Source organism: Mus musculus, chromosome 17, assembly GCF_000001635.26.
Source record: "Mus musculus strain C57BL/6J chromosome 17, GRCm38.p6 C57BL/6J".
NCBI lineage: Eukaryota > Metazoa > Chordata > Mammalia > Rodentia > Muridae > Mus > Mus musculus.
The window spans coordinates 25384642-25408781 of NC_000083.6; the positions used below are offsets into that span (position 1 = coordinate 25384642).

Genomic DNA, 24140 nt, shown 5'->3' on the forward strand with positions numbered 1-24140 from the left:
ATGTCCACCTCACCCTGCCCCACCCAGAGGGCCAGCTGCCTGCGGGGACTCACAGTGCTGCCCGGATCGATGTCTGGCCTCTCCAGGGCAATGGTGATACAGTTGAGGAAGATGAAGACAAGGACCACGTGGTCAAACATCTTGTGTGCGATGACTTTCTGGCAGGAGACGCGTAGCCTGAGGAGGCAGCCGAGGTGAGGGGACCCGGAACAGACCCTTATGTCTATTCATGTTGCCTGGGTCACCCCAGTGCTTGGCCACAGGTGGGTAAGGCTGGCTCACTCTACCCTCCCAGCAGGGTGCAGCCTTGGTGGCTGCTGGGTTTACCACAGCTCACCTGTTCTGCGGCGGGAAGAGATACAGGGCCCAGGACTCCCGGCTGCTGCACCACTGGGGTGCATAGGGCTCCAGCACTTTGTGCAGGCGGAAGCAGCAGCTCTGGGGACACAGATATCCATCTGGGTCATGGCAGCCTCCCCTTGCTGCCTTCTAGCATGTGGCCACCCTGACCTCCCCACCTCAGGCCAGTCTTTGTTGCTACTTCCTGCTCCTTTCACCTCACTTTCTCCATCTGAGCAATGGGAGGGTGACCTCGCTGGGAGGCCACAGGAATCTAAGTGTTGACTGGCCACTAAGAGCTGTTTTTTGTAGAGGCAGTTTCTGACCCTGAGGGGCCTGGCCCCGATGGTAGGTAGCTCCTAGCCTGGGACAAACTTGAAGTACGACCCCTACCCTGGTTGGCCTGCTCCCTTCTGAGTTACCACGAATGATGTCTCAGATCCTGCTCTGAAGAGGCAGCCCTGAGACAGGAGTGGTTATGGATAACTGTGGGTCCGGCTAGCGCTTTGCCTCCTGTCACACTCAGAGAGGGCCAGGAATGGCCGTGTATAGTCCATGCCCCCTTGTGTCACCCACTCACATCTTCTATGTCATCATCAAACTCTGCTGCGTCCTCCTTGTGGCTGTCGATGCGCAGGAAGAACTCGCTGGGCAGGGCCACCATCTGCCCGTTGCAGTCACGGAACTTGGTGGGCAGGAGGGTGGCAGGCCGTGGGGGGCACAGGTCCATTGTGCTGCGGTGGCCCAACGACTCAGCCCGCCGCAGGGGTGTGGCCCGGGGCCCGGGTGAAGCTCCTGGGTGGGTCCCTGAGTTTGGTCTGCTGTCCTCGGCCTCATCATCCGTGCTGCCCTTCCCCTCACCAGAGAGCAGGGACTCGCGCTCCCCACACTGGCTGCGGCGTTTGAGGCTGGGTGCGCGGCCCAGGCTGTTCCAGCTGGAGCGCCGGCTGCTTCCTGCACTGTTGGGGCCCCATGGGGCACAAGGGGAGCTGCGCAGGCTAGCCTGAGGGGTGGCAGGGAGTGAGCACACTGGCATAGCCCTAAGGATCACCACACACACCAGTTTCTGGGGTGGAAAGGACCTCCCCCAGATATTACTGCTATCGAGGGCATCTGTGAAATACTTGCTGGATGTCTGGTCACGCATAGCTATCCCACCTAGCAGGCCCTCTACCAGGGCACTGCCTGTTTTCAGGTAACATCTGACTCAGCCACATAGCTAAAGCAAAAGCCCAGAACCAGCCAGGGCTGGCAAAGCCTGACTGCTCAGCCCCTGGATTTGCCAAGGCCCATAACCTGGGTTCCCTCTAGCTTTCCACACCACTCGGTCTACAGATTCATCCTTACCTCCAGGGTCTCACAGGAGCTGAGCCATACTCTCCCCTGGCCTGTGTCTGTCTTATCTCTCAGGGTCCCCCTGGCAAGTGACTGTAGCAAGCTGTGCTAGGTGGCTCAGCCCTGGACTCCTGCTTGATCCACCAGACAGTTTCTCTTCTTTGGCTTTCCCACACCTGATTCCTACCCTCAGATCTGCTCCTAGGCTCCCCATGCATTCTGGCCACTGCTTACGCAACCCCAACTTGGCCCTTCTCAGGGGCTCACAAGCCGCCTCCAGGCAAGGTTGCTCTTTGTACAGAACACACTCTGGGTGTGAACACAAGTGAGCTGCTGTGTGCTCCGCCGCTCGTGGACCCTCAGCTTGGCCTGCTCACCTGTTTTCCAGACTGCCTTTAAGTGTCTCTGTCAGACCCCTACCTTGTTCTCTGGTGTGCCTCATGCTTGGCCAACTTTTATCTCTACTATAATTTCACACTGTTGCAAGCAGAAGGTATCTTAATACTCGTCCATTCCTCCCTCATGTCTCTACGCTCATTTCACAGCAATAGATACCCAGGCTTCCAGGAACAGAATGACCCTGGTTCTGCCTTAGACACGGCTCGGGTGTTACAGGGACCCTCCCTTATTTCAGGGGCTGGGGTTGGTTCCTACCAGAGACTTCTGGTCCCCGAGTTGGGGGTCCACAGAGCCACTGCTGCTGCGCCGTGAGTCCAAAAGAGTGTGGGCCATGTCCAGATGAGGGGAGCTCTTGGGGGTAGGCATAGGCGTAGCCGCTGTGTGCGTGATGAGAGGCGGCGGCAGACTGCCTCGGCCCTCTAGGTGCCCATTAGGGGTCACAGCCAGTGAGTACATCTTCATCTCTAGAGGTTAAGGGGCTGTCTGAGCCTCCAGAGGTCCCAGCAGTAGGAAACTACCTGCCAGAACCCTGCCTCAGTCTACACCAGTGCTCCAACTCTCTAAGGTAGTTCCTCATGTTGTGGTGACCTCCCCCCCAAAAAAAACCCATAAAATTATTTCATTGCTACCTTATAACTGTAATTTTGCTACTCTTATGAATCATAATGCAAATATCTGACATGCAGGGTGTCTAATATGTGATCCCCAAAGGGGTTGCAACTCACAGGTTGAGCACCCCTGTTCTACACCATCCAAGCACCTACCTGTGGCTTGAACGTCTCTGAGCTTATCGAAATCTTCCTCTAGGTGGGTAGATGTCTTATCCTCATCGGTGTCAGATCTGGTGGCATCACCCTGCACCCAGGCAATACACAGTAAGTGTGGAGACTCCCACAGCAGGATCCTCTGTCCCCAGCCCAAGGTCTGTGCTCGGCAGCGCAGGGTGGACGTATGGGCCCCGGAGGCTGCCGTGTGAAGATGTGGGGGATCTGCCAAAGCAGGGGCATCACTCTATCCTCTTCATCCTCACCTCTGCCTGGAAGCCTTCCACCAGGATGGCTACCAGCAGGTTGAAGAGCACATAGTTCCCAAAGGTCATGAGGGCCACAAAGTAAAGGGCAGCCCAGGACGAGGTGGAAGCCATGCCGTTGTAAAGAACCACATTCCAGTCTTCCTGTGTCAAGATCTGCAAGGACACATTTGCAGGGCTCAAAATGGCTCTGGTCCCCTGCCTACCTCCCTGGGGATAGAGCCAGGGGTTTCCACAGTTTCTTGGCTCCTTGGAGCTTTAGCTTTTGGTTGTCTCAGGGACAGACAGCGGAGGCTGTACCTGAAACACAGTGACGATGGCCCACAGTAGAGAGTCGAAGTTCTTCCTGTCAGGGACGGTGTCTCCAGAGTCTGTCTTCAGGCTGAACTTACAGCCAAACAGGTGCATGCCCAGGATGCTGAGGGGGATGGGCACTGAGTGGGAGGGGCCCAGACCCCCCTCTGCCAGCCCCCTCACCTCCCACACCCTGTGTCTGCTGTCAGGGCCAATCCTGAGGCTCAACCATTTTTCTACAGCTGAGAAGGTCTTAACCTTCATAAAGGGGTGGACGGAGGCCACCATTCTGCCTTTGGACAATGACAAGGACAACCAGTCTTAGCATCCTGTGGGATGCTCACTCTTCCACACCCTCCCTAAGTGTCAAGACTGGCTGGCGCACAAAAGGTGCTAAGCAAAACCCACTAAAAGCCTGGTAGCATCCCCAGGGCTCGACCTATGCATCTGTGGGCCTCAGAACGGAGCCGCTCCGCCCACCATGCCTGGTGCTGTCTGAGGGAGGAGCTTGGGCCCCACCCACCTGAAGATGAAGATGAAGAGCATTAGCAGCATGCAGAAGGTGGCCACATTGTCCATGGTCCTCATGAGCACCACCAGCTGCCGCCGCAGGGCTGGCAGGAAGCGCACCAGCTTCAGCACCCGCAGCAGCCGGAACGTACGGAGCACTGACAGGCCACCATCTGCCTGCCCCACAATCTCCCAGACGCTGTGGGTTGGGACAGTAGTGTGAAGGTCAGGATGGCCCATCCCATGACCCTGGGATGTTCTCTTCCTTTGGCAGGATGGCCAGTCTGGGAGCCACCACAGCCTCTGTTCAACACCATAGCTGGGAGCAAGTTCAGCAAGTAGCCCCATCAGCTGTGGCTCCTGAATCTCGGGGAAGCCCTGGCTCCCAGCTGTCAGGGAGCTCACTGACAGAGTCTGCTACCCAGGGTCTTCCACGCCTGGCTCATCTGTACGTTCAAACCATCCCTTCCAGGTACAGGACCCTCCTCCTCTGAAGGGAACCAGGGCCCAACCTCAAATGTCCCCACCATTCTGTGCTTATTTTGCTATTGTAAATGCAACCCCACCCCGACCCCAGGACCAGTAAGGATTCCTCTGCTCATAAGCCAGCCCCCACAGAGACATGGCTAAGCACCGGCACAGCACAAACAAAGCTCCCAGGTGGGAGTTTAGACCTGTTGGTCTGTGATGGGCATGACCAAGGGTCTCACACCCGTCACCCGGCCCACTATGAATTTTATCACTTTGTTCTCTGAGGTGCCTACTGAGCAGGGCGGGGATGGGCCCTACCTTATGATGACAACAATGCCATCAAAGATGTTGTAGGGGTTCCGAATGTAGCCCAGCGGGCCACAGGCCAGCAACTTCAGTAGCATCTCCAAGGCAAACATGCTGGTGAACACGATGTTGCTTATCTCCAGCGCGTTAGTCAGCTCATCAGGCTGCGGGGGTCAGGAGAGGTGGTCAGGACCCACCGTGGCTCCTCCCATTTTAGGGCCACAGAATCCAGAAGCAAAAGCAAATTTACTGCCTCAAGAACGCTAGGAACTGGTGGCTCCCCAGCACCTCAGAAAAGAGCTGCCTACCCACCCAGATAGGGAACCTAGGGCTGTCTCGTCTAGATAAGACAGTCGGCTTCTCTGGCTCTTCCACTCAGCCCCCATCCTGACTCTGTAGGAATGACAGCTGCATACAAGAGCTACCAAGTCTCTCAAAAGACCCCTTCCTCTGTAGGTGACTGACACTCTGTGCTGGGGCCTGCCTCATGATGAGCTATGGAGGTGTCTGCACATGAACAGTACCTGCAGTCTCACCCACCCCTTCCTTTGAAGAAGGCCCAGCAGGTCTCTTACCATGAGTGTGCTAACCCTCCTGCACGTGTAGGCGTATGTGCATGTATGTTTGTCTATACCTGTAATATTATGACCTGCATGTGTGAATACACACGCATACCTGTAATGCTGGAGAGGTTTGGGTGTGTGTTCTCTAGCACAATTTGAGCACAAACATGAATGTACGGGTGGTCACCTGATGTGTGCAGACATGCCTGAATCCTCGTACGTGTGTGTGCTCACATGCACCTGCCCCTCAACCGTTCATGAGGCAATTTTCATGCCCATAGGTGAATTGTGTGCACAGCACGAATGCATGTGCACTGACCTCCATGTACACAGGGAGGCTTTGAACATGTGCATGATGTGTGATTCTTCATGCACACATGCAGCTGAATCACGCAAGTATAGAATGCATCCGTGTATGTTAAGTGAGCCAGATGTTTGTAGCATTTTCACACAGGGACACACTTGGTGGGTGGGGGGGGGTCCAGGATGGAGACGACCTATTCTCATCCCGGCATCACCCACCTATGTCTGCCTAAGGCCGCAGTGGGTAAATTTCTTCTGCTTACTATGAGGTAAGAAAAAGGAGAGGAAAGAACCCCAGGAAATCACTCCAGTCCCTAAAAGTGGGTGGAGCTCCAGGGGCTCATGGCCCCGCCCCCAGGAGTGCCTTGGTTCCCCTAGTGTGGAGCTGTGGAAGGAAGAGGACGTGCAGCATCCAGGCAGGTGTGAAGGACCAGCCTATACTGCAGATCCTGTCTAGCCTCAGTTTCCCCAAGGACATGGAAGTTGAGGAAGCACAGAGAGCCCCTCCCCAGGGAGTCTGGGCATAAGCTTGCTCCCTGGAATGAGGCAGCTGCATAGAGGCCCTTGCAGTGCCTCTGGGTCCCCTCACTCTTGCGGGGGGGGGGGTAGTCTTCGGTGATCTTAAGCCACCTGTTCCTCCCACAGCAGGAAAGCTGCCAAAATAGCGTGGTGCTTACCATTCGGCAGTGCCTCAGTCCAAGGAGCCATAATTGCTGACTGATCAGATGGCTCCCTCAGAGATCTCAGGAAGAGGCTAGCAATTCTAGGAAGATACAGGGACCCTGCATTCTGCTTCTAAAGCCAGAGTCGTCATCCTGCAAGCCCGGCCCTGCTTTGCCCTGGGGTTTGGGGGAAATGGATGTGCGCGCGCGCGTACACACACACACACACCCCTACCTGCTCATGATACTCAACACCCATGCTCAGAGTATTGACGAGGATGGCTGCCATGATGCCTCGGTTGAAGTACTTGCTGTCTACAATGCGACGCAGCTTGCTACTAAAGGAAGCCCAGAGGCGGCCTAACCCTCCTGGCTGTGAGGCTGTCCGCAGTGGTGGCCGCCACCGTTCGTTGCCATGGCCCGGCGTGCCCCCTTCATGGGGCTGCTGCACAGGATCTCGGCAATCCCCATGCCGTACGTCCTGTGTAAACTCATAGACTCCATGGGCATCCGAGTCCCCACTCTCTGAGCCACTGAACTCAAACTCGGGGTCCTCCAGGGCGCTGGCACAATATGGGCAGCTCTTCAGCTCACAGGTCAGTGTGCCAGCCTGGGGGCTGGGCAGGGGGCAAGGCACACTCAGGCCTGACAGGTGACTAGAGGCTCGGCCTAGTCCTGTGAGGCAAAGACACAGACAACTATAGCTAGGTTACTGTGGCCCTGAGCCCAGGGCCCTGAGCCTCTGGTCTCCATTTTCCCTCCTGCACAACCCCAATTTTAGCTTCTCCATATAGAAAGGGGCAGTTTTTCAAAGATAAACAGATACAAAGAAATGGCCTGGCAGTTCCTTTTGGGGTCAGGCTGGAGCAATGGGGATGTGGGCCCAGAACACTCAGGACCAAGGACCAAGCCTTGCCTGGGTACCCCCTCCCTGCTCTCTCTGACATGGTGGGGGCTGGATCCTCACCTTGTTCTCCAACCACGTGCTGGATCTTCTCATAGGGGCTGGGGCTCCCCAGGCTCAGAGGGCTGTGTGCTGTGGCCCCTGGGGTGCCAGCACTCCGAAGCCCCTTGGGTCGCGAGCTGGTACTGCCTTTGCTGTTGACTGCTCCTGAAGGTAGGATGGTGGGGTAGTTCATGGTGCCCAAGCCTGAGGCCAGCTTGAGGCTGGCAGCAGTGGCTATGGTGTGCGCCACACGGGCTCTTTCCTGTGGCCCCTCCACGTGGCAGTCAGCATGGTAGATACTGTGCACAGACTCAGAGTCTGGTGGCCCGTGGCCTGGGGATGGTGGCGAGGGTGGCACACAGGCCCTGACCAACCTGGTGTCACCAGCACCTGGCTCTGGGCTAGGCCTGCGTGGGCCACCGTGGCTGAAGTGGTAATGGTGGTGATGGTGGTGGTGGTGGTGGTAGACCAGATGGTGCACAGAAGCTGTGCGCCTGCCTGCGCGCCGTGGCCGCCGCCTGGGGCCTTGGCCATGCAGAGTGCTGCTGGGATCTACCTTCTTACGCCAACGGCTCTGCCAGCGGGCGTAAAGGCGCAGGCTCCGGCGTTTAACCTTTCGGAAGATGTGGCCCACATACTTGAGGAGCTCCTCGTAGCAGCTGCCAGGCTCCGAGAAGCTGGCCAGAGTGCTGTCGTTGGACAGATAGCGGGCCCGCTGTTCACGCATCAGCTGGTTTTCCCTCTGCTTTGTCTCTGAGAACTGTGTGGCTATCACCACCAGGCACAGGTTGATCATGAAGAAGGAGCCCACCTGTGGCAGGGTGTGTGTGACTACACAGCAGCTCCATACCCAGCCTAGCCAAGACCCACTCTGGGGACTGGGGCCTAGCCACAATGCCACAAGCACTAATACTCCAGGAAGTGGCATACAACAGGTACTTTGCAACTGTGTGATAACGGGACGGGGACCCCCCCCCCCTTGGGGTCCTGCATGAGTTCCTGCTCCTTAGGTTTGTCCTCTACTGTAGCCTTCGCACGCAGCCTCTGTGGCCAGTTCTCCCTGGTATAGGCCATTACTGACTCTCCTCTATGCCCCTGCTGTGTGGGCTGTCTGAGGATGTATGCTACCCCTTCCCGGCTGGGTCCCTGCAAGGCAGTTCCTATGCATTCAGGGATCTGGAGCTGTCTGTTGGATGTTGAACTAATATTGTCCTATCTGAGGACCATGGGATATTGAGGGGCAAGAGAAAACCAAACCTGAGACATGGATGTTTGGGGGGTTGTGTGTGGGGGCAATTGGTAATGGGGAGTCATGGGCCAAAGAGGTGTGGGGTGATGGGTGTGTGAGAGACCACCAGAGATTCCTGTTCACTATAGGGGGCTATGCTAGAAGATCACACATTTGCTGTGGGAACATTGTGCTAGAGGGCGAGATACAACGTGGGGTGGAAGCCCGGCTGCTCCAAAGATTTTGGGCCTTTGGTCGAGGGCCTGTATAGGTCTCCTTCCATCCTGTATACTTCCTTCAACCACAGGCTAGGCAGAAAAGCCCCCCTGCCTGCCCACCCACCAAAGCACTTCCCGCAGCCGCGGCTGAGTTTAGGACTCTGGGTCCAGGATGAACGTTGAGGGGGGAGGGGAGGGATATGGCTTCTTCCCCCGCCCCTCATCCGATGCAGGATGCCCACCAGCTGGCCACGCCCACACTCACAATGATGAGGAGGATGAAGTAGATGAAGTTGTAGAACGAGTGGGCATCCATGACGTAGTACATGATGTCCACCCAGCCCTCCAGTGTGATGACCTGGGGGAGGCAGGCAGCTGGACATGGACCCACATTCTCCAGCTCCCAAGGACCCCAGTATGGGTGCCTGTCTCAGGGTCCACCATCCCACACCCCAGGCATCCCCAGGCTATCCTAGAGCATACCTGGAAGATGGCGATCCAAGCATAGCCAATGTTGTCAAAGTTGATGGCACCATTGTGAGGGTTGAATTCCCCCGAGCGGCACACGTTGTAGTACTGGTTCCAGTTGATGCAGGCATTTCGGCCGGCACCCCCATCCTCAGCCTGTGGCTGCCCGTAGGCCTCCCAGCCGAGCGTGCACTGCACGCGAAGCTCACGGCGGCTGGGGATGTGTGAGCATTTCTGCATGCCGTTGTCGCGGCGTGAGGAGCAGATGAATGGGTTCTCCTCGCCCTCCTCTGTCTGGTAGTATGGCCGCAAGAAGGTCAGGTTGTTGTTCCTGGGTTGCAGAAGGCCAGGGCATCACTAGGGGTTCCTGGGCCAAACACCACTCTCCCCATCTACACAACCAGTCTCACGCAAGACTGCTGACCTAAAATCCCACATGCCCATCAAGTGACTCCCTCTATTCCTCAGCCAGGCCCTAGACTTGAGTCCCGCAACACGCACACTGGATAGACAATGTGATCCCCAGCTGGGACGTTATCACTGCAGCAGTAACTGACAAGCCATACCTGAAGCATCTCAGGGCCTCTGGACCACCCACCTTCCCATGGTACCCACAGCATCCTGAGTCCTCCTGAGTGGGGCCTGGCAGCATGGCCAAGCAGGGTGTCTCCAACAGCTCCACACTCCCTGAAATCCCCTCATGGATCCCCATCTTCCTCTTTTCCAGTCCCTATACTCCTATCCATGAGCATCTAAGAAGCTCTGAGACCCAAAGACCTAGAAAGCAGAAGACACGTTGGCCTAGCGGCTTAGTGCACAAGTAACTGACTGGAGCTGGAGGGGGCACACAGTCCCCAATTGGGGCCTAGTGGAGAGCAGAGTGCCTCACAGTACCGTGCACGGCTGCGTTCCAGGGACACCCTGGCAGGTCAGCCTTGGGTCTTCTAATGCTGCTGAGTAAGGTCCAGGATGAAGGGGCTGGGCACACCCACATCCCCATGAAGCAAATGCCATGTTGGCACAGGGTGCCTACCCTGTGGAAGCCCTTGAATTAGACAGATGCAAAGGAGCAAGGCCAGAGGGCAGCAGCCACTGGGGATACTGTGCCAGGAACTGGTAGACAGATAAGCACAGCTGCCTCCCTCAAGCAGGACCTCTGAGCCTAACGACACCCAGTATCAAACCCTCACATGCACTCTGAGTAAACTTTTTTGAGAGGAAGAAGTAGCCTCCACCCAGGCCCTCCTACAGCCCACCCCTGAACCACCATGCCCACCTATGTATTCACCTCCACTTGGATCCTGTCTCCACTTGCACCTATGGCCTGTCCTGAGTAGAACTGTGCACCCAGGACCTCACCACAAACTAGGACCCAGGTTCATTGTATTCAAGGACATTCAAGGACAGAGCACCTTGGTGGGGGTGGGGGTGGGGGTGGGGCGCTCACACTAGGTAGGGTAGGAGAACAGTCTTAGAGGGAGGGTCCCTTTGAGAGTGGGGCCTACAGAAGGGAAACAGCATCGCTCCTAGGGTGAAGCCTGAAGGGCAGGGTCAAGAGAGAGCATTTTGGAGTCATGTCTGGCTAGGTGGGCAGAGCCATACACCAGGGGCGGGGCCTGCACACCTGACGAAGGCGCTGTCCAGGAAGCATCGGTTCCGCAGCAGGCCAGCCCAGAGCTGGACCCCAACGATGCCGAAGATGAAGAAGACGAAGAAGCAGAGAAGAAGCACGTTCCCAAGCATGGGCAGTGTGTCCAGCAGCAGTGTGACCAGGATTCGCATGCCTGAGGGGGGCAGGGCCGGTGCTCAGCACAGCTGAGCCCTGACAGGCTCCTAGGGTGCCTCCCCCCTCAAGCCCGCCCCACTGCTCATAAATCCCTATCAAGACCATCTGTGTGCAGAGACCAGGGACAGGTAAGGCCTGATGGATTCCCACAGGGGAGTCAGTCTGCAGCCCCACACGGCCAGGTCAAACCTGTCCCCGCTCCACCTCACCACGCAGCATCTCCAGGGCCCCAGTGGACCTGTCGCAAGGTCAGAGCAGCTTCTGTGGTGGCCCTGGCACACTGGGCTCTGGGGTTCTACTGTGGGGATGGGCTTTCTCATTTCCAATGCCAGAGCAGGCCTGCATCAGGGCCCTATCACAGGGAAGGCATGAACCAGTGCAGTACCTCAAAGCAACTTTGAAGTCCTTTTTCTTGGGTGTATGGATTTGAACAAATCTAGGAAGTGGCCCAAGGGTCCCTGGTCCCTGGCCTCATCACTGGTCTGTCCCTTCTCGGACATCAAAAGAACACAGCTCAAAATCTGCACTGGGCGAGCTGAGGCTGTGGGCAGAGCACTGGGCCACACAATTAGGACAGAGAGAAGCAGGGTTTTGAGAAATCCAGAGGGGTAGCCATGGAATAGGAACCCTCAGGTTACAGGGAGACCAAGCTCTTAGAGGCACCACTAACATTTCAACCACTGAGGAAATGGGGCAGGCAGCAAGCAACTAGGTCACATGATCTAGGGGTCAGAGTGGACCCAAGGTAAATGTTCAGACAGCCCTGAGGGTGCCAGGATTGCTGTATGAGACAGAATTCCAGAGTCACCTGGACATTTAACCCGAACAGCAAACACTTTGGATGGGAGCGGGCTTAGGTTTCATCTCTGCTCCAACAAACAGGTTACCCAGGTGGAGGAGTCACGGGCTCCGCTGGGTAGGCTGAACACACAGGGTGCGAGGTAGAGCCCTCGTAACTATGCTTGCACCTCTTTCACCTAACACCCATTCATGTCCTTGGAAAACAGATTCTGAACTCCAGTGTTTCAAGGGGATCTTGGCGTTCATAAAGGTCTGGTAACTTGCCCAGTGTCACACAGCATTTGAGCCCTATCTCATCTCAGAAGTCAAGGCCAGGCAGGACGATGGAAGGCTGAGTGCTGAGGCTAAAAAGTCCAGATCAGGCAGCTGAAAAGGGGTGTGTGATGCCCAGGTAGATCCAGGAACCATACCCGTTCACGCATGTGCACACGCACCTTGTGCAGCTCCGTGGGAGTCACACCTTCCACCGTCAACCTGAACATCTGAGCTCAGCTACTGAGGAAACACCAAAACTGTCCACAGATGAAGGCAGATGGACAGCATCTGGACAGGCCACGCCTCAAGCACATCCTGCAAGCTTTCCCTCCATGTGTAGTGGGAGCATGCGGTGTGTTCCTCTCCCCCTCGTTCCAGAAGCTCTGAGCTCCGTTCCCTTGTATGGGAGAGGTGGGCAGTGGGCTGCAGAGTACCCCCAAAAGCTCAGACTCTTACATGTACCTCCACTTGCCTGAGGCCCTCACTGGACACTGATATAACTGGGAACCTTCTCAGCCCCCAGGCCCACTCCAGGTGCTATGCAAACGAGGAGGTTCAGAGAGGCTCCTGGCACTAGGCACTGGGCACCCCGTCACATCCCAACTGGGACTACCCTAGAAAGGCCAAGTCTGCTGGTGTCTGGATAAATGGCAGGCCCAGCAGGATAAGGGCGGATCTCTTTTTCAGGGCAGGAGAGGCACTTACTGGGGACCCGGTTGATGGCGCGGAGGGGCCGCAGCACACGCACTGTTCGGATGGCAGAGAGGCTCACGTTGTGTCCGTCCAGAGAGTATTCCATCATGCTGGGGAAGCAGGGATGCTCAGGGAGGGAAGAGCCCAGAGGCCTCTGTCTCCTGTCACCGTCACCCACCGCCCCATGAGGGCCATCAACATATGCACTCTGTCAAACCTGAGCCTCTCTCAGGTCTCAGCCCCGAGCCTGCTCCTGGGATTCCCAAGCATACCCAGCCATGACAATGAAGAAGTCCAGCCTGTTCCAGGTGTCACCCAGGTAGCATTTCTGGCCGAACAGTCCCAAAGCCACCATCTTGATAACCATCTCCACAGCAAAGAAGGCAAAGATGAAGTCATCAAAGGCCTGGAGGAAAGGGGGTCAGGATGAGGGGCGGGGCACACCTGGTGCCCTCCTGCTCCTCCTCACAGTCCTTGATACCTACCTCCAAGATGCTGCAACGTTCTGAACGGCACTCAACATCCTCACAGGGCCGGAACATGCCCAGTGTCACGCAGTTCAGCATGATGACCAGCATGCTAATGTGCTCGAACCACCTGCGGGCTGTGCGTTAAGGGCTGTGCAGCAGACAACCTCACTCTGCCTCCTCCCAGGCGCGCTCCCTGGCACACGGGTGCAGTCAGCTGAGTGGACCCTCTCCCAAGCTTGGGCAGGGTTCAGCCCCAAGTCTACGGTTCAGGCAATATCACCACAATATGACCACCAGGTGGCGCCATGGCACCATGCTGGCCCCTCTGGCTCTCCAGAGTCTCAAGTTCTCCCTGGAAGGAGAGTCACTGCCCCCTGACCCTGCTTCATTCTGAGATGGCCCTGGAAATACTGCAATGAGCCAGCAGTGTCACATATGGGGCCCAGGTAAGGACATCAAACATACTGGAGCCTGGTAGCCTAAGTGAGGGTCAAACTCTACAGAGAATGAAGGAAAGTATAACTGGAGGGACATGGGAGCTTAAGAACATGTGGTAGGGAGAGAAGGAATCTCCTGAAGGTGACCTTGAACAGGTCACACACCTCTGAGTCTGCCACGAGAACAGTAGCACAGAGCCCTGCCCCCTCCCCATAACGTGCCAACCCCTAAACAGCAGCACTGTCAGCTCGGTGCGTGGACACAGGACATAGGCTGGTATTGGTGTGGTCTGTGGCCCCCATCCACGGAGGTACCTGGGAGCAGGAGACGGAGGGGAGGGAGGGCTAGCCCATTTTCTGACACCCTTCTTGCAGTCCTGACTCTTGACCCCTTTTGTCCACGGAGCTGGGCCCCTTAGCCCACACAGGCGGTGTGCTCGGTGGTGCCAGGCCACCAATGTAATTACACGCTCCTGCTGAGAGCGTCATAATTACACTTAATGGGTTCAGCAGTAACGAGCGCCTCTGCCATAATGGGGCTGCGGAAAACAAAAATCAGCCTCCTGCTAGTGCAGCACTGGCCTGCCTCTGACGGGCAGCACGACTCCCAGGCCGAGAGACTGGAGACTTCTCAGCCCGTCCTTGTCTACACATCCGGTGGAGAGCCTGTGGCCCCAAGCAACTTCTGCACACCCCACACCGGGCAATTCCCGGCTTTGCCAAGCTCATTCCCAGCGCTCTGTGCTATTCTCCATGTGGACAGACAAGAGATGACAAGGGCTTGGTGTTTTAGGGGGTGGCCTTGTTTTAGGGGTTCCAGTGTGCATCCCCATGAGGCTCGGGGGTTAGACTTGAATTTCCAACGTGAGGGGGTGCTGCTTTGGATTAGAGGGGAGCAGGCTCAGAGAGGAAGCACAAAGCCATGGGGGACAGGAGCTCTCTTCTCCACTGGCCCGGGGGGAGGCCACCAGCAGGGCATACGCTCAGACCAGCCGATCATACATGGCTCCCAGGCCACGCCCTTCCTGACTGTCTGCCTTACTACCCTGACCACGAAGCTCTGCCTGCCCTATTTCTGGAAGAGGCTATCAGTGGAAATGGGCTTTTTTAGCTTATCCTGTGTACCCCCACCCACTCAGATGCCCAGGACTGTGGCCTGCCTGCTTCTTGACTTCTTTGCCCATCATTTGATTTCTCTCAGGCTTGGGACACAGACACCCACTTACAGACTCTCCAGTAAAGACTGAGATGGGCCATGCTCTCCTGAAGCTGGCTTGCCTGGACTGTCTCTAGAACCCTTAGTCAACGTACCCAGGAATCCCAGGCCCCAGCTGTTACCTTCACATACAGCTACCGCCGAGACTGATACCAAGGTTGGAGTGCCCTCCCTGAGTGATTGCTGCTTTGAGACAAGAGGCAGCCAAGGGCTCTGGGTTAGAGGGAAACAGGGCAAACTTGCAGGAGGCCTGGCAGGACCCCCCGCCCCCCAACCTAGTAGGGAAACAGATCATGTCCAGGGCCCAGGGCTGGTCTCTTCCAGGCACAGACCAGAGATCTACCTAAGTGGGGAGTTTCAGCTTCCTACAACAGCAAGGACATACCTCACGTGTCATGCTGCCCCCTGGTCATGTTCTGTGGGCAGCTAAGGACAGGCAGCACCACTGGTCACAACACGTGGAGCCGGGTGACTTCTAGAGGCTTAATTACAACAGATAGATTTTCTGGGTTTAATTAAAATTCCTGCAGGCTTTCTACAAATTAGAATCAATTTCCATGGGGGTTAGAGGAAACCAAACAGATATGTGGGCAGGAGTTGGTGCTGGTACAGCCCAGGGCCTGAACCCAGCCAAGTGGACTAATCTGATCTCTCCTTGTGGGAGTCTCTCGCTCAGACAGCACAGACCCACCTAGCTCTGAGGCTTAGCAAGCAGCAAAGGTCTGAGAAGCAAGACAAGTGGCTGAACAAGGGGTCCCAGAAGACCCCCTGAATGGCAGAGGGCCCTGTGGCTAGAGATTATCAAACATAACAGCTATCAGCTACCCTTGTTGGGGCCCCACTCCAAACTCCAAGCATCCCATGGTCTGCCTGGCCACCTCTCACTTTGGAGGGGCTCAACAGCCTTCCCACTCTACATCACACCACGGGGCCAGAAATCCCAGTCAGCACCCAGCAAAGGGAAGGCCCTGCTGTGGAGATTTCAAAACATTAGGTAAAGAAGTCTTTTCTAGGCTCTCCAGGCTGTCTGCAATGGACATAGCCTTCCCCCGGGAGACACAAGGTTACCCCATGGCAAGGTCCCTTCTCCTTCTTGCCTGTGCAGGAAACCCGCACTGGTCCCATGACCAGTGGACCAGAGTCCACAGAAGGGTCCCTGGGTCACAGATGGATCATCTTCAATGCACCACAAACAAAGTCCCTAAATGTAGCCTTCTGTGAACCTGATCGGAGAGGACACTGGAGGGAAGGCAGTGGCGGCGGTCGCTGTCCGTGGTGCTGAAGCAGTTGTCCCACCTGGAGCCTGCTCAGGGTGGGCATCAGGCTGGGCTTGGGAAGGGATGCAAACTAGGGAGTAGGGTCTCCCATTAGAGCTAAGTGCCTCTTCTTGAAACACATCTTGGGTCTGCCCTTCTTCACTCAAAGGGAACCACGAGGAAGACATACATGCTGAGAAAGGCTGTACTTTGCCATGATCCCTTGTCCTAGCAGAAGTGAGGAAGCTACAGTACGTACCCTGCTGGTTGGGTGGCCACTGTCATTTCTATAAAGTCACTGAGGCCTGTCAGGGAACAGTCTCTTGTTGCTTGTTTGGTTAACTTAACAAGCTGCTGGCTCCCATGGGTGACAGTTCTAGCTGGGTCTCCAGATGAAATACAATCTCTTACTGGGGAGCTACATGATACAGGATGGTATGGCCCAATGGGATCCAGCACCCTCAGACCCCAGGATTTATTAACACCCAGCTTGACACAGCCCCCATGTTGGCTTACAGTCCCTGGGATTCTCCTCACCCAACCCTAGTGACTCAGATCTGGACTAGAGTCAGGGGGCATGATCTGCCCTGAATCTACTATGACTGCCCTTCTTCAGGTCTCAGTTTCTCCATCTGTCACAGCACTTGATTTACACAGATCCTTCCGGTACAGCAAGAAGCAAGGCCTTAAGTCCCCCTGATGTGCTCAGTTCTTGGGCAGGGTTTCTGAGTTATCACCCACCACGTGTCTGTCACGTGGGGGGACGAGGAAAGGGTGCCACCAGAAAAGCAGGGCAGCGGGAGTTGTGAGTTTTGCAGTCCCTAACCCAGTGAGACGGCCAAGGTCCCAAGAGCCCCACACTCTCATACCAATAGGTAGTGTGGCCATGCTTAGCTGGGGTGAGGGTCAGGAGTCTTCAGGTGTGGCTGCTGCTTGGCCTCCGTTGTCAGAGTGGGCCCCAAGCAAGACAAGGATTCCAACAAGGCCTCCCTGCTAGGTGGTACATGAGATCAGAGGATTAGCTTTTGAGCTGCTCCAGCCCCGCCTACCAGCCCTCAGAGCAATCTGCACAGCCAGCTAAGCTCCATTAGGCCAGATCCAGAACAGCTTGGTTTGCGTGCGAAAGGCTGGGCAGGAGGGACAGAAGGCTGGAGGGCCACTATAGGAAAAGAGGTCAGACAGACAGCCCCCACACTCTGCCTTGGGGGTTCTAGGCTTCCCTCTGCAGGGACCCTTGTTTTACAGTGCCCCCCCCTTGTCCTTGGGATCTGGGCTGTCCTCTCTGTCACTCTGCAGTGTTGAGGCTCACAGACCACCCTCCCTGCAGCCTCTGCTGCCACCGAGTTCTCAGGGGCACTCAACCTTACTTTTCAATTTGTTCAAAAAAAAAGGGACATGTTTATTCATGGTAAAGGAGTGTCCTCAGTAGGTCAGCCCTGCCTGGTGAGGAGGTGAGTCTGTCAATGAGTCCTCACATGCTCAGTGGAAGCCGTCTGTCTCTACTGACAGAATAGCAGCTTCAGGTCCCGCATCAGATAACCGTCCTGGGCAGGTGGCTGCAGCACTCTGTACTCAGTGGGCAGCGAGACAGGTTCTACCCTAGATGCAGTCGGACTCCCCCAGCATGGTCTTCCTGGCCTGTCTCTCTCTGACAATGGGGTCTGGACGGGCTACTCATCTAGAAGCTATACAACCATGGTGGCCAGGGAGGCCCAAGGGCTTCTGGCCCAAGCGCTAGGGCTCCCCGTGTTGAAAAGAAGCCAAAACAGCAGAGCTTCTAGGTAAGGTGCACGGTTCACCACACACACGCTATGCAGTCTGTGGCCCTGTCGTTAAAAATGCTGCTGCTGTATGAACTAGGACATGAGGGGAGCGGAGAAGGGGTGAGAGCAAGTCACGAAGTCACACAGCCTCATCTATGGAGAACGTCACAATGAGGCCATGAACCCGTCTCTCTAGGATGCACACTCTGCGCATGAACGTAAAGGTAAAGACCAGGTGGCATCGTTCGTCCATGGGCACATGGGGAAGGTACAAGGTGGGACAAAGAGGGGTGAGACTTGGCTTTAGCTCCCTTCACATTGTCACATCTTTTGCTTTTTTTTAGGCAATGCCTCTGCTTGTGAAAGTTCTGTGACTTGAACTAGGAGTACTGGGCTCCCTAAACCAAAGGCTGAGCAACCTCTGGTTGGCAGATAGCAAGGAGCTCTTACCTAGGCCTTTCCAGGAGCCAGGTCATGAATTACCAGGGCAAAGAGATAATAAGAAACAGAGTACAGAGGCACATCTGCCCCGGGCTGCCAGTCCAGTGAACCTGGCCCAGTCTTCCTACTCCAGGGTTGTGTGAGGGGTTACATGCTCCGTGCTTAGTGGCCTCCACCAGGCACAGCCCAGGTGGTTGGCTCATGTGGTCTGGATGTGATTGTATAGGTTGGTCCCTCAGGCACTGCTGTACTAGGTTACCTATGGTGCTCACTCTATGGCACTGGGCATGTCTGGGGCAAGGTGTCTGAAGATTTCAGGATTCTCCAAAGGAAGACAGAAACCATCCAGTAAGAGATGACACACTTCACACCGATGTACCTTTACCTGGCTGAGGTCTCCAGCTCTGAGGTCCCACAACCCTAGCCTTTTCCTTCCTTGTTCTCCTTGGGCTGCCCCTCAAGGCCAGGGACTAGTCTATAGCATGGCTCACTCCTCAAACTCTTAGTTCCCATCCTCAGCCCCAAATAACTGGGCCCCCATAGTGTCATGTCTCACAGTCCATTGTGACCCAGAAACATCCCTCCGAGAGGCCCCAGATCTGTCCTTGCTCCTGCTACGACACCACCCCTCAATCCATCTAAGCTGCCTCTAAAACACGGCAGCAGCTCAACACGCTGCCATGGCTTCCTAGTGCCCTGGCCACATAATCCAAGCCAGAGCTCTGTGTAGCCTAGCCTGGGAAAGCAATACTCAACTCCCATTTTGTCCTGGCTGCTCCAAGGATCCAGTCCCCTGCTACTCCCCACGATGACCTCTCTAGCCTGTAGGGTGGCCCTCTCAGTGTCCCTGTAAGTTATAATGAATGGAGCCTCAGCGAGTGACTGTTAGGAGCCTCTACTGAGGCACAGATTCCTTCATGCAAGCTCAGCAGAGGTGTCTCTGGTGTCTGTTCAAATCAGAAGGCTCTGGGAAGATGCTCGGAAGGGCAGGTAGGTCACCACTAAGTAGAACATGACTCCACTGCAGGGGATAAGGGGTCTCTCCATCCTTACGTGCTCCCTCATGACAGGGTGACCCACACCTTGGATTGGCTCCCTCCAGATGGGCAGGATGGAGCTCTGTGGCTGAGATCAACTGTAACCCTGGAGGGAACCCCAACGCTGGACAAGATATTCTAGCGACTTCACAAGTCAGGGTAGGTGGAGCCTGTTATTCCTTTCCCTGGGGATGCCTGAAATGCACAGGGGGCCTGCAGACACCTGGGTATGGCCATATCCTCCAGTCTGACATTGCTACCCACGACCTACTGCAAACAAAGCCAGCCCCCCAGCCCTCTGGGTCTGCATGCCTTCCTTGTTCCCCAGGAAGAGGTGGTGGAAATCCCAAGCCTTTCTCACAGGTCAGTGCCCAGGGAGCTCTCTGTAGGCATTTGTCCTGGTCTCCCGTCAGGTCTCAGGGGCGGAGCACTCACTCTGCAGGATGTGATGATTGAAGGAGGTTTCTCTTTCTTCCCTGAGGCTGTTGCCATGCCAACAGGCTGATAATAAGGTGAGGAGGAACCTGGAGACCCAATTAGGGCAAAGGCAGAGGGGATCCCCAGCCCAGCTCCATTTCCAAAGGTTTCCATCAGACCTGGCCCAGCTCGGCTACCCATTCCTGCATTGTACCACTGGTCTCAAGATGGGGGAATGTATGTGAATATCCTTTTCAGGTCTGGGATTTGGGAAAGATAGGGATGACAGGAGGGGTCAGGACAAGGCAGTCAGTCCTGTTGGGGTCATCGGAGTGATCCCACACAAGAAACACAGGCATGGGTGGCAGCTTCCTTTCCCCTGTCCCTCCTTGAGGAACTCAGTGTGTCCTACTCCACCCCCACCCCTCATTAGACCCCTGTACTTGGGCCAGCTGGTCCGACCCAGAGCTTTCCAGAAGTGGACCGTTGAGTGTGTGCGCATTTGTTCCAGCTACCACAGGACCAGCTGTACCTCCGCCTAGGTCCCTCCTAGGACGGGGGTGGGGGGTGGGGGGGATGCGCAGCTGTTACCTAAGGTCACCTGGGTCTCAATCTCTCGGCTCTCCTTCCATCAGTACAGGAGGCATCCAGAGCTGAGACAAGTGGTTTGTCGCCAGATGCTCAGGGCTCAGTACTGCCACAGGCAGTGGCACCACACGCTAGCTCCACCAGGTTCAGGGTTTGTCCCCCCCACCCCCACCCCCACTTCAGGTAGGCTGGAGGGAACAGGTGCAGGGTAGTTGATGCGATGCATCCCCTCTGTCCAAAGCTCAGGATCTTGGGGTGGGGGGAATCTTGGCCATGTCCTCCCCTCACCACCTCTCTAACCCGCCCCCTCCGCCCCCCAATGCCTAGTCAACCTGCTTCCTGCTCTCCATTCCCATTCTTTGAGACCTTTTTCCTTTATCCCCACCCCCATGGCCAGGCCCAGGGAACATGGCCTGGGAGCCTGGGCCTAGGCCTGCGTGACTCACGGCAGGCTGGGCTGAGCTGGGGGTGGGGGTGGGGGGTGGGGGTGGGGAGTGAGGGCAGCCGACCAAACATGGAGCTGTTTGTTCTCCAGCTGCCTGCTCTGCTCAGGGTCACCCAGGGGAAGGGGGGGGGGCAGGCTGTCTGTGGGAGAATACTTCCTCCTGAGGCCAGGGTGTGGGAGCCACTCCCCACTCTAGCCCCTCAAACGGGGAGGCCAGGTCACTGGGAATACTCAGCTCTAGCTGCCAGAACATTCTATTTCATCCTCATCCTCCCCCAACCCTGTGAGGCACTCTGCTTCCCTGTCCCTGATTAACAACTGCGGTGAGCTGGTCCCCATAGCCTGGGTCATGTACGGCAGCACCACCCCCCTAGCTCATTGCTCTGGCCCTAGATAAAGTGTGTGCCTGGTCAGCCGCAGGGGCAGGCTCTACAGCGGGGCACCCAGAGCCTGGCTTGGATACCAGACGTGTACCCACGTGTAAACTACTATCTGATCCAGTGTACTGTACATGTCTCAAACACACACAACAGGGGCACTTGGAGTGCATTGTAAACACACCCTATGAGGTCTTCAAAGGGGGCAGGACCCCAGGTCTTCCCAGGCCAAGCCCCCCTATCCGCAGAGACTGACATCGTGGAGCCCCGCTGAATACATGCCAATGGCTCTAATTGTGCAGTTTTTAAAGCCATGCTAATTAGAAAGTGCGCTAATGTCTCTGCTTAGCTCTTAATAAAGAGCTTGATTCGGGATCTTTTCAAGGGATAATTGAGTGGAAAAGTGCCTGATCCCACCCCTCTAGTCCCTGTGCCTGCAGGAAGGCAGGCTGTGTGGGCGAGAAACCTCACCCAGACTCTGCCAGCCACTTGGTGGCAGCATGCACACCCCGCCCCACCCCCAGAACACCATGGGGTGCTGCTTGGAAGGGGAGCCCCTGCTTCTCACATTTTCCAGACTCTCCCGGTTAGTCCTCACTGAGGACCAATCATAGTGACAGCCCCTCCCCACCAGCTGCTCCACTCAGGACTACCAGTGTAATCCCGGGAGGAGGCAAGAGGGCCTGGCTTGACCTCTGCCCAGTGGGATTCCCCAAGAGCATCCTGAACAACCTTCTCCAGTGGTCCTGGAAAGGAAGGATGGACAGTAGACAAAAACTGAGCCAGGTGACTTACTGGGGAGGAGGACGGCTGGTCCACAGGATGGGCTCTCAGGGACCTCTCTGCTGGAATTCTCTGGGCCAGAAATAACTGCCTGGGCCTCGCTGCACAGCTGCCTGAAGCTCAAATTAGTGACCCAAGGGGATTGGACACTCCTTCCATGGGAACATGGCCTGGTATTCTTCCCCTCCCCCACCCCTCCCCCCACCCCCAGGGTCTGGCTCCTTTCTGCAGAACTGTGGTGAGCCCATCTGGAAGGAGCCCCCATGTGGCTTCTGTTCTCCATGGCTAGGTAGTATGGATAGGGGCCGGCCTGGGAGAGCACAGAGCAGGGCCCTTCTGTGGGACCCAGGACTGCCTACTGTAGTCCTGTGGGATCCTATGGTGCCTGGGCCTGGAGGCTGGGAAGAAACTCAAGGGAAGGGTCACGGGGTCTCTCTCTTCACTATGCAGTTTTGCCCCTTTCTGCCTAGGCTGCCCTATCCAGGATTTGGCCTCCTTCCTGTATCTCTGCTGCCTTAACCAGCTCCTCATAGTGCCCATTGAGGATGAAGAAAGTTATACTGGGAGGAGTCACTACCAGTCACATTATTGCCAGCAAGGCCCCCTGAGTCACGCCTCTCTCATGTCCCCACTGTATGCTCATCACACAGGTTGCCCTCTATCTGTAGACTTTATCTGTCCCTCAAGAGATGGAAAGGCTGAGTGGACCAGTGCTCAGGTGCTCAACTCCTCTGCAGGCTAGGGGCAGGCAGCAGCCTCTCTGGGTGGGCCTCGGCTCCCCAGTCCATGTGGCTGGGCCCCTTCTCTTTTCTACATACTACTAGAGACACTACCATCTCCACCTTAGTGAGAAAACCCAGCCTACACTTGTGATCTGAGATGTGTGTGTCGACTGCTGCAAACACAAATTTGTACTGACATGGGAGCTGGGATCCCAGGCATACTAGGAAAGGGGACAGACAGGGCACCTTGTGGCATGATGGCTGGCATCCATGGGAAACCAGGAACCCTGCTGCAGGCTGTGTTCCAACTGGGTCCTTGACCCCCACCCCCAATCCATCTATGCAAAGCCTGGCTATCCCCACCACTGTTGCCTGGCAACCGGGTATTTATTTAAAAGGGAAACCTCACAGCAATGCCTACCACCAGCCTGCTCTCCCAGCCTGGCGCAAACCCCTCTCTAGTTTTTCCGCTCCCACACCCTCAGAGACATTGCTCTACCTCTCCCTGAGCCCCAAGTCCATCCTAACCCTACCATCTACCCCCTGAAGCCCTAGAAGCACTGGGGGATAGTGGATAACACTTCAATAACTGTACTTTTCTAGCAGGGTGGAGGGCAGCTGCTATGGTCACAGATCCTGCCAGTCTGCCCAGCTCAAAAGCCCTCTGTGCCTGGGACTCCCTGGCTACAATGTGTGGGCACCGATGTATAAGATCCCAGATTTTGGTATGTTAGTGAGGCAGAGCCTCCTGGAGCTGCTAGGCTACTGGGAGCTCTGTATAGAGGGAGGCCTTACCCCCCTCCCCCCTAGTGGACAGTATCTAGAACCTTCGAGTTCCAGGTACTGGTGGTGAGTTTGGCACCTTCCCTCCCGAGGAACCCTAAACCTAGTTGGATGCTGGAAGACACTGAATCTATGCTGTTCGAGGCTGTCCAGCCCCTCCCTCCCTGTCAGGCCCCCTGTCCACACAGGGTTCTGGAATCCCCCTGACTCTTGGAGCCTCCTGTAAAAAAAAAAAAAAAAAAAAAAAAAAAAAAAAAAAAAAAAAAAAAAAAGGCAACTCATCCTCCTGCCTGCATCTGTCTGACAGGTTGCCAGACAGTTTCTTCATCTCTGTTGAGACACACACAAAGCCAGGTGAAACCTGCCCCCCATTTCTGTCATCTCTGGGCACCTCCCCTGTGGTCCTTCGGGGAAGCCCTGCCCTGAGCAGGCCTCATCTAGGCTGACCCTTACCACAGGTCCCCAAGCCTCACACAGCTTCCTTACACCTACACAGGGCCTGGCCTATATCCCAAAGGTGGCTCAGGCTGTGAATGACCTACTGGCTTTGGCCTTGTCCCTGTCTTCCCTCCATCAGCAGCCACGTTATTAATAGTGGTGACATTTAAAAAAAGATGGTCCAGACCCGCCCCCCCGCCCCGCCCCCGGAAAATCTGATTTCAAAGTGAAGCCTGCTGGACCTTGGTTTCCCAAGGCTGTTGCTTCATCCCTGGGACCAGGCATCCTGCTACCTGGGCATCAGCCCCAGCATGGCATCTATATACTATGGTCTCAGAGGCTCTGCCCCAAAGGTCAGAA

General features: G+C 56.0%; 1 protein-coding gene and 1 long non-coding RNA gene across 9 annotated transcripts in view; one reads left to right on the forward strand and one right to left on the reverse strand.

The window, feature by feature from the left end:
• The window catches only part of Cacna1h (calcium channel, voltage-dependent, T type, alpha 1H subunit), a 62050-nt gene that overhangs the window by 10357 nt on the left and 27553 nt on the right, over window positions 1-24140 (reverse strand). For all 7 annotated transcript variants that reach the window (XR_385353.4, XR_385352.4, XM_006524734.4 and 4 more), the window contains exons 3-19: window positions 13093-13204; window positions 12880-13013; window positions 12620-12717; window positions 10697-10856; window positions 9088-9403; window positions 8870-8962; window positions 7180-7969; window positions 6448-6887; window positions 4697-4848; window positions 3921-4106; window positions 3404-3521; window positions 3104-3259; window positions 2838-2928; window positions 2329-2537; window positions 920-1342; window positions 338-438; window positions 54-177 (exon numbers count right to left, since the gene is read on the reverse strand). Coding sequence is in view for 5 of the 7 variants with exons in the window: in XM_006524734.4 (XP_006524797.1) it covers window positions 54-177; window positions 338-438; window positions 920-1342; window positions 2329-2537; window positions 2838-2928; window positions 3104-3259; window positions 3404-3521; window positions 3921-4106; window positions 4697-4848; window positions 6448-6887; window positions 7180-7969; window positions 8870-8962; window positions 9088-9403; window positions 10697-10856; window positions 12620-12717; window positions 12880-13013; window positions 13093-13204 (3703 nt within the window). In the remaining 2 variants the exon portion in view is untranslated. The remainder of the gene's footprint in view (window positions 1-53; window positions 178-337; window positions 439-919; window positions 1343-2328; window positions 2538-2837; window positions 2929-3103; window positions 3260-3403; window positions 3522-3920; window positions 4107-4696; window positions 4849-6447; window positions 6888-7179; window positions 7970-8869; window positions 8963-9087; window positions 9404-10696; window positions 10857-12619; window positions 12718-12879; window positions 13014-13092; window positions 13205-24140) is intronic.
• Window positions 2879-5438, forward strand: Gm33617. Of its 2 annotated transcripts, none has more exons than XR_385475.3 (4): window positions 2879-2948; window positions 3382-4055; window positions 4182-4379; window positions 5141-5438. It is a non-coding gene; the product is annotated as a predicted gene, 33617 (long non-coding RNA). The 2 variants fall into 2 exon arrangements; XR_385476.4 differs by having other exon boundaries at window positions 3382-3787.